Source organism: Bradysia coprophila, unplaced genomic scaffold (genome assembly GCF_014529535.1).
Source record: "Bradysia coprophila strain Holo2 unplaced genomic scaffold, BU_Bcop_v1 contig_232, whole genome shotgun sequence".
Taxonomy (NCBI): Eukaryota; Metazoa; Arthropoda; class Insecta; order Diptera; family Sciaridae; genus Bradysia; species Bradysia coprophila.
Window position 1 is genome coordinate 11654385 of NW_023503493.1, and position 9750 is coordinate 11664134.

The following is a 9750-nucleotide window of genomic DNA, read 5'->3' on the forward strand; positions in this document are numbered from 1 at the left end:
TACAAAAGTGAGTTGATTCCTTGTTTCTCGCTTCCGATGGAACTCAAGGAGAAACAGAAACAGAAAAACTAAAATAAGACCAAAAGACATTTCACTCGTCGGAGGTGTCCCAGTTATTTTCATCCCAGTTATTTTCACTGGCTTGAAAACATCGATATTTTAATAATTAAAATTGAAAACACCCGAGAAAATTTCATCGAATAGTTAACCGACAATATTGAATTCCTGTTCACATTGTCTTTAACTATTATGGTTATCGGTGTAGCAAAATATTCAGTATTTAACTTCTTATTACATTGCACACATTGAATTATCTTACAATTTTAATCTGAATATTGAAATACAATTTTGAGAAAATAAATTCAATAATCTCTCTCAAGTATTTGTTAAAGTGCTGCAAGGTAGAAATCCGTATGGTAAATTATTTCCTTAAAGATGTTGCACTGGAACTCTTATTACTAGAGACGATTTTATGGCCTTTTTTCAACATTCTTGTCGACATACGTCTTGATTCATATATCACGTCTAGTATCATAAGCAAGAAGATGTTTTATGTGCAGGCAATTCGTTTGTGCATTTTAATATTTTTTGTAATGGGCAATAAAATAAATGAACCTTGGCTGATTCAGTCATAGTCAATCATATCGGCTTAGTATAATTACTTATTTGACAGGGCAGAAACGGTTTTCACTTACCACGTAGTAGGTTAAGCGGAAGATAATTCAATTACTTGAGTTTAGCATTTGAGTACACTCTATGGCTCTTCGATACAAGAGTTCCTTCGCCCAAGCTTTACCTATCGACTCTGTATCCAACTAAAATTAAGAAAACTCTCATTTGCTTTCCATTCATAATCTGCAATCTCTTCGTTTCTCAAAAATCGGGTCTTGAGTCGGGTTTCGGAAAATCTCTTTCCCGCTTTACAAAGTGTTTGTAGAAGAGAGTGTTGTTTCCTTTTATAAATTGTTTGTAAAAGATAGTGTTGCTTCCTTTTAGAAGTGTTTGTAGAAAATAGTGTTGTTTCCTTTTACAATTTGTTTGTAGAAGAGAGTATTGCTTCTTTTTACAAAGTGTTTGTAGAACATAGTGTTGCTTCCATCTACAAAGTGTTTGTAGATGAGATTGATTGCTTCCTTTTACAAAGTGTTTGTAGATGCGAGTGATTGCTTACTTGTGTGTTTGAAGAAGAAAATGTTGCTGTCTTTTTAAAAGTGTTTGTAGAAGAGAGTGCCGCTTCCTTTCACAAAGTATTTGTAGAGTAGAGTGTTGATCTACAAAGTGTTTGTAGAAGAGAGTGATTACTTCTTTTTACAAAATGTTTGTAGGAAGACTGATACTTTCTTTTACAAAGTGTTTACAAAGAAGAGAATCATGCTGATTTTACAAAGTATTTGAAGAAGAGAGTGATTATCAATCTACAAAATGTTTGTAGAAGATGGTGATTATGTCAAAACACAATACGAAGCATCAACGGTTACATTTTAATTATTTATGTCAATGCTAGCTTCATTAACTGCAGCATTCAAAGCTTTTCAGTTTACTCGAAAAGTGCGAATAGTGAAATAAAGACTAACGGCACATTGTGCGATTCGTCTTTATTTCACTATTCGCACTTTGTGGGATTAGTCTTTATTTGACTATTTGCACTTTGTGCGATTAGTACCTACCATTGCATTTTTCACTTTTTCCCGCAGATTTATATCTCCGTTTTTGAGTTGAAACAATATTTGCATAAATTGGATTATAGATGACAATGAAAGAGGACAGTTAAGGTAGTGCAGCTTCTAGTTCGACCTGTTTCCAACTTTCAGTTTTCAATATGTTTTAACTAACAGAAAAGAGGCAATAACTGGAACCCATTAATATGTTTGTTGTAGAAGGATGTCCTTTAAAAGAGGAGCGTTTAGAATTGATTTGAACTCTTAGCGACTGATGACCAGTGATCTAATACGTTTCATGTTTTGAGCTCACCGTTCCACGCAAGAGAAACATTTTTAGCAGCTTACCGTATCACATTACGATTAAATAAGCCAATCTACCTGTTCTTGTTAAACCCGAGTTATTATTCATATGAAAATGACGTAGATAAGTAATCCAATTCAGTTTTGACCGAAAAAATATACCGAGACAGATCGTCTACGGCCGCCCATTTTCCGGGCTTGTATCTGAGGGAGTTGCGGGAAATGGTGAATCGGAATTTGTGAAAATAAAACACTGTGGAATTGTTAGGTAAATGGAATTACATGAAAATATTGAAATTTCCAATGGAAATTAAAGTGAATGCTTATGAATACTTGTTGCATTGGCGTATACTTGACTACTCTTCAAATGAATCTCTGCATTTTTGTATTAACTTCTGAACTAAGGAATTTTTGGAATTGAATTTTAGGAATTTAATGGAATTTTTTGGAACTTTCAGAAGGTAATGGAATTTTTGGGATTGAATTTAATGTATGTAATTGAATAGTGGAATTGGAACTATTGCGACATTTTTTTGCCAGTGGTTCCGTTCTCGGCTTGAATAGTCCCTCGATTTAGCCGTAAAAATTTGCTGGATTTACGGCTCACACGCCCCGTTCATACTCTAATCTAATGCAGCATTCAATCACTACTGAACCAATAAATTTCGTTACACGACAGCAAATCAGCTTTTATGCAGAGAAATGCATTTAAACCAGCCACAATGTACAATGAAATTATTTATGATATTCGGCTTTTTGCTTGTAAATTTTGTCTTGGCAAATATATAATGGCACTACACATTTCGCTACAATATCCAACTGCAATTATTATATTTTTTAGCATCTACATTGTTTGATGGAGTTTCGGGCTCAAATATAAATGTTTTGTAAAGCGAAACATGACGGTACGAACAGCATGATCATCATGATCTTGAGAAAATGCTTTCAAATTAAACATTAATTTTAATAATAAAATTGTTATTTATTGTAATCTGTCCGATGTGCAACTTATGAAGAAGTGGTCATACCATTAATGGTTGACTAGTGCGATTTGAACATTAGCATTTTTTGAACATTGCCTGGCTTTTTATTGTTTTCGTCTTAATATAGTCATGTGGAGACTGCTTAGTTTGGTTGCCTACGTGATGTTTTCATAAAGGTATACCATGAGAGACTATATATTGTGTGTAGACGTTTGTCTTATAGAGGCGAACAACTTAATTTAATTTCGAACCAAAGATTTTGTTAGAATTGAAATTATGAATTGTGTTCGGCTTTTTATTCATTTTTCGTTTGTACACAGATCTACTATTGTGTATTACACATGAAAGCGTGATTTGAATAGGTGTACCTAATAGTAATCGAGTGTGACCATATTCAACTCTTTATTTCTCGAGAGGACCTTTCGAGTCATAAAATTGAATATGGTAGGCACAATGGAATTTGCGAAACTTAGGCCAAATATCGGCAAATAATTATTCCATATACTGGATTACACTAGATACTAGTAGGCATGATGTGTGACATATGATTCGACTGGATTCAGGTATTTTCAAAACACCTTTCTTTGAACTTGCTTGAGGATTTCATTACGATTAAAGTCAATTTCGTGATGATATGGACGAATGACAACATGTTTAATTAGTGCTAAACTTTAGAGTGCTACCTGAAGGCTTGCCTACGGGCTGGATAGATGAGAAATTGGGAAGTGGATTGGGCGTTTGGGTAGCCTGCTGACACCATAAAGAATCTCTCAGTTATGAATTAACAAAGGTCGGAATGAATGCCAAATGACACAAGCAACGAATTAACGACAACGATGTAGTAGTAGATTATGCAGCTCTATCCAAAATCTTTTTTTTTTAAATCTATTTTGACTAGTTGGAACAACATGGAATGTTCGATAATCTTTCCGCATGTTTTGCATTAACCTCAAACGACTGTTTGGACGTGGAGCAATTTCAACATTCGGTGCGATTCTAGTGGTCGTTCGTTCATAGCACTGATCCAAGCACTACAACGGATTTTTTTAACGGAAAATCTGTCACTTTTCTCATGTACAAAACTACTGCGTCAAAGAGGCTTTCTTGAAAATTCTGTCCTCGTGCTTGGTTAAGTGCTATGTTACGTTGCTTCAGTAAATGGGACGATCAATAATACGAACATGTCAACGAAAATGCAAAAATCAAAGTCTTCGGACGAGTTTTTTTGTTATTGCTATCAACTCTTCTAACAACAACTTCTTTTATTGATGTCATTTTCGAGATTAGACATATATCCTTTGACGTTTATTTTATTTTCTTATAAAGCATGTGTAAATAACGGTAAATTGTTATCTTTTATTACACATATTATCATCTGATTGGATCAGCTGTTTGACGTAAGGCAATAGTATCTTTGATTGGAATTTTTTATTTTGTCAAGTGTGGCGTTTGCAACTCGAGCCGAAGGTAAGGGATGCGGCCACCCAAGACAAAACACAAAGTTCCAAACAATTACGTAAGTTATTTTACTCACTAATCACTTATAAAATGAGTTTTAGCGCTCAAACCAATGTAGTAATGACTCATTTCTCTGGAGGGTTGTGAGTTAAAGACATTGTTCGTTTCCTCTCTTTCGCTATCTTAAGTGGCTCTTTACATTTATTTATGAAAACATATAGAACCTCCAGTGATGTAAAGTGTCACCAAAAACAATTGGTAAGAAGGTTTATTTTTGAAAAGTAGAAATTTTGTGGTAGGCTGATCTATAATTAGAAATTTAAATATTTTTTACATGCTACATGCGTCGAAAACCGTACTTTTCATATTTCGACGCCCTTAGCATTAAAATCCATTACATAACTCGGGATAAAAAGTGTAAAGTCTCGTTTTCGTGTGTTTATTGACCTCGGCTTCGCCTCGGATCAACAAAATTCACGCGAAAACTCTACTTTTCATCTTTTTATTCCTAGTCATGTAAAATACAATTACGTTAGCCTCGAATCACTTTTATGACTTCGGGCCTGTTGCAGCATCGACGGAATGTGATTAAAACAATTAGATAAATATAGCGTCGAAAATGCCGATAACAATTCACAAAAGTGCAACTGCTAAAGGAAATAGAAGTAAAATATTGACAAATGCTGCAAATGATGATTGAGAATTACTAAACAGGCCACCTCTCGACTTACTGCGAGTCTGAGTATTTGTTACAGTCTGTATCGTACCGTCTTCCAGTCTCACCGTTTTCGTTTCCGATACAACTTCAGTGTCGGTGTTTCTGTTCACGTTTTGATTTACAAAATTTCCGTTTTCATTACCACGAATACAACAAGTTAGGCGTTCAGCAAAAGCTGAGTCACATCCGCCAGATCGACCTTTCTCCCGTCTCGACTCTCTGTATGCTGGTGGGCAAGATTTGGCTGACTCAGCAAAGGCCGGGCACGACATGTCAAAACAATGTGGCAGGTTTGTCGTCTTGCAACAGTATGCCTTGACCGAAAAACCAGAACATCCAGTCTTAGTGCGATCTAATTCACGATAATTTCCTGGACAAGATGTCTCTTTGCCGCAACTAGTGAAGAAGCACTGTGGTCCCGCACCAGCTGGGCAACAATATTTCTTTTCTTTAAATCCTGAGCAGCCTGAAAAGGGACGTTGAACTTCAAAGTAAATTTACGCTGTTATATAGGATTGTTGTACCGTCACGAGTTGTTGAAAGGGTATCATATCCACCAGCACACCTTGGATGACTCTCACAGGCTGTATATTGACAAGTGTTGACAATTGAACCAATAAAATCGCCGAATCCAGCGGCAGTCGGTTTAAGCATTGTTATTATGGTGACGACTAAAATTATCGATTTTGTCCAACTATTTGAAGGCAACATTTCGTATGGAACTTTTGAGAATTCAATTCCAACGTATAAGTACACTGGAGCACAACACACGAACGTTTATTAAACTTCTATTCGATTTTATCGAGTCAATGTAAATGACTTTTGCATTCACACAGCAAGTTTACAAGGCACAGTGTAGTAACGTTCTATGATCTTCTCGCAAAAAAATTTTAATTCACCATCAACATTGATAACATATTTGGCTTGTAACATAAATTTATGCTTGAAATAACGCGTAAAAAATAGAATTGCGTGACCACGTGACCCGTCGAAACGAAATAAAAAAGAAAACGGTTGTTGCGCGCTTGGAAAGCATATGGGGATTGTTCACATACAACGAACTTTCAAAATGAAAACATTGGCATTTCTGTTGATCCAGCTGATGTGTATACAATACAGCATAAAGTGTATTGCTGATGATGTCGTGAGAGATTATTAAGAAAAATCAATTTTTGATGGCGCCATTTGTGAACATTCCCAGAAATTTATTTATAGTTCACATAATACAGTGATATAGTGGCATAGAAAAGGAGTGGAATGTTGACGCAGAAATAGATTGAATTAATCTTTTGGATGTTTTCGTTTCGTTTGTGGTATTCTAAAAAATGGAATTGTTTTATGATATATAGTATTGTGTACTTGGTAAAGTATAGTATACTAAACACTCTTCCCCTGTGAAAGATTTTAAAATGAATTGAATTATGACGTCGTAGTACATTTTAACGCGTTGGTAAAAAAAAATGTTCGCATTTATTCTCCCTACAAATCACCTCATATCTGCGTCACAGATTTTAGGTACTTAAACCTTTGTTGTCACACACTGTAGTGTCGCAGGAATTTTCGGCGTGAGATTTTAATACTTTTTTTGTGAATGCTCAACCTCGCCATCAATTTGTCCTCAATTATGTAAAAACAAATATCCGATTTCATCGGGAACTCTCAACATTAGTTAGAAAATACTATGAACAGTGTTACACAAAGTTTATTTCTGTCACACTTGTCCTAAGTGAGCGAGGGTAGTATCGAAAATTCAGGGCGTTCGCTTCGAAAATAAAGTGGGGTAACGAGGTGAACACTATACTTTTACATGCGCGCTGGTTTGTGACTATGAAAAAGGGCTTACCGGAAGCTATCATGTAAAATATAATTCGTGTCTGTGGGAAAACTTGCATACTCACTCTGGGGAAACCTTTCCTTTGTGAGAAAGCAAATTTTCCTGCAGGTACGCAACTATTTTGCAGTTGATAACATACTACAATAAAAACGTATGTCACAGAATTTCGGACTTTCGAATATAATGTTCAGAAGAGGCTTACTAACTTTTCGAAATTGCTACCAATGTCGCAATATTTCATACTTAATTTTGTGTCTATGTTCCTAGTGTAGATGTAGAATAATTTGTCAAATAGAGAAGTGTTTACTCTAATCGCATGACACGGTGCGGTTGAATGAATTTTAACTGATTATTTCGATGCACTTTTGATATTTTTGGATATTATTAGTCAGGTTGGAGCCCTGAACAAGGTTCCACAAAAATTTTTGATTTTCATCCGTACCGTCGGTGACAGTGGTGCATAGCCCATCCTGTCTACAGAGAGAGTGGTGGAAAACTGGTTATGGTTGCAATCGGTAGTGCCTGAAATTCTAATAACAATTGTACAAAAAAATTTTACCATTAGTGCAAGGGAAGCCGGCAAAGACACGCTAAATTTAAAAAAACATGATTTTCAAACAGTCATACAGGCGTGGATACTTGAGGGATGAAGCTAATAAATAGTTCTCTCAGTAAAGCAACATCTCCTCTACCAATGACCAAAAAATTATTTTTGGAGACAGTCTACGCAGAGGCCGACAGTAGCTCAAAGTTTTTCCCTCATATTTGGTAAAATTTGCAAGTTTCAGAGGCACCTGAAACCCACTCTTTCAAATTTTTTGTTATTAAAATGGGTAATTCTGAAATGCTGGAAGTCTCAGCTGTCCATCGACACCACACTTACAATGACTCACGTCAACAGTGCCGACATGTTGCGTGAATAAGTGAAATTTGTCCTTCCACGACGAAATTTTTTGCTTGAATTGTAAAATCTTTGAAAACACCGCTGCGATGATTTGTTTGATTAACAAAGTTATAGAGACAACAGAAACACCAAACAACATCGATATTTTGCTCTTCATATAGATATTTCAAATCATGCACAAAATTTCGTCGTAGAAGGACACATTTCACTTATTCACGCAACATGTCGGCACTGTTGACATGAGTCATTGCAAGTGTGGTGTCGATGGACAGCTGAGATTTCCAGCATTTCAGAATTACCCATTTTAATAACAAAAAATTTGAAAGAGTGGGTTTCAAGTGCCTCTGAAACTTGCAAATTTTACCAAATATGAGGGAAAAACTTTGAGCTACTGTCGGCCTCTGCGTAGACTGTCTCCAAAAATCATTTTTTGGTAATTGGTAGAGGAGATGTTGCTCTACTGCGAGAACTATTTATTAGCTTCATCCCTCAAGTATCCACGCCTGTATGACTGTTTGAAAATCACGTTTTTTAAACTTTAGCGTGTCTTTGCCGGCTTCCCTTGCACTAATGGTAAAATTTTTTTTTACAATTGTTATTAGAATTTCAGGCACTACCGATTGCAACCATAACCAGTTTTCCACCACTCTCTCTGTAGACAGGATGGGCTATGCACCACTGTCACCGACGGTACGGATGAAAATCAAAAAAATTTGTGGAACCTTGTTCAGGGCTCCGAGCTGACTAATAATATCCAAAAATATCAAAAGTGCATCGAAATAATCAGTTAAAATTCATTCAACCGCACCGTGATGACCTTGAAACAGTGTAAAATGTGAAAGTATATGGTACACTGTCATAACTCTTACTCAAATATTAGCAGCTGCACGGCTAATACGTATTGGCAAAGAGCTGTAATTAAAAACGAGCCATCAGAACAGTCGGAGCGTCTGCTGCGACTGAGCCCCGTACAAACCCGTATATCTATTGCGTACGTGACCCTAGTGCGTCTGTCACCCTACTTTGACCGTAGACCTATTGCACCCGTAAACGTAGTTGAAGTCAAATTATTATGAAATGTGTACATCTTAGAAATTGCGCATAGCGCAATTACGAAGCCCCGTACGACGTTACTTTCAAATAAAACAAAAATTTCAAATAGCCCTAAAATTTAAATTTATTTAGTATAAATACACATAGGGCCTAGTATCGGCCTCAGTCCGAGGATCCAAATTTATTTTTTTTTCAACTACATTCTATTCGGCCTTTGATTACCTTCCAAATGAAACAAAAAATACGAAAAACGGATGAAATTTGCTCGAGTTATATTCAAAATACACATAGTGCCCTAGTAGCGGCCTTAGTCCGAGGACCCAAATTTAATTTTTTTTCAACAACATTCTATTCGGCCTTTGATGACCTTCCAAATGAAACACAAATTACGAAAAACGGATGAAATTTGCTCGAGTTATATGTAAAATACACATAGGGCCCTAGTAACGGCCTTAGTCCAAGGACCCAAATTTAATTTTTTTTTCAACAACATTCTATTCGGTGTTCGATTATCTTTCAAATGAAACAAAAATTACGAAAAACGGATGAAATTTACTCGAGTTGTATGTAAAATACGCATAGGGCCCTAGTAGCGGCCTCAGTCCGAGAACCCAAATTTATTATTTTTTTCAACAACATTCTATTCGGTGTTCGATTATCTTTCAAATGAAACAAAAATTACGAAAAACGGATGAAATTTACTCGAGTTGTATGTAAAATACGAATAGGGCCCTAGTAGCGGCCTTAGTCCGAGGACCCAAATTTATTTTTTTTTTTCAACAATATTCTATTCGGCCTTTGATTACCTTCCAAATGACACAAAAATTACGAAAAACGAA

The 9750-nt window shown here is 35.9% G+C and overlaps 1 protein-coding gene across 1 annotated transcript; it reads right to left on the reverse strand.

Moving 5' to 3' along the window:
• Window positions 1–4173: 4173 nt before the first annotated feature.
• Window positions 4174–6102, reverse strand: LOC119076627. Its single transcript, XM_037183493.1, has 2 exons — window positions 5645–6102; window positions 4174–5586 (listed from the first exon to the last, which is right to left on the reverse strand). Exons 1-2 carry the CDS (start codon window positions 5829–5831, stop codon window positions 5036–5038), a joined length of 738 nt encoding a protein of 245 aa, XP_037039388.1. The 5' UTR covers window positions 5832–6102; the 3' UTR covers window positions 4174–5035.
• Between the last annotated feature and the right edge of the window lie 3648 nt (window positions 6103–9750).

Bases quoted from the DNA above. Each gene is read 5' to 3' on its own strand.
- LOC119076627 (XM_037183493.1), bottom strand. From the start codon at position 5,831: ATGTTGCCTTCAAATAGTTGGACAAAATCGATAATTTTAGTCGTCACC. The intron at 5,587-5,644 runs GTACAACAATCC...GTCCCTTTTCAG, and splicing joins CCTTTCAACAACTCGTGACG to GCTGCTCAGGATTTAAAGAA.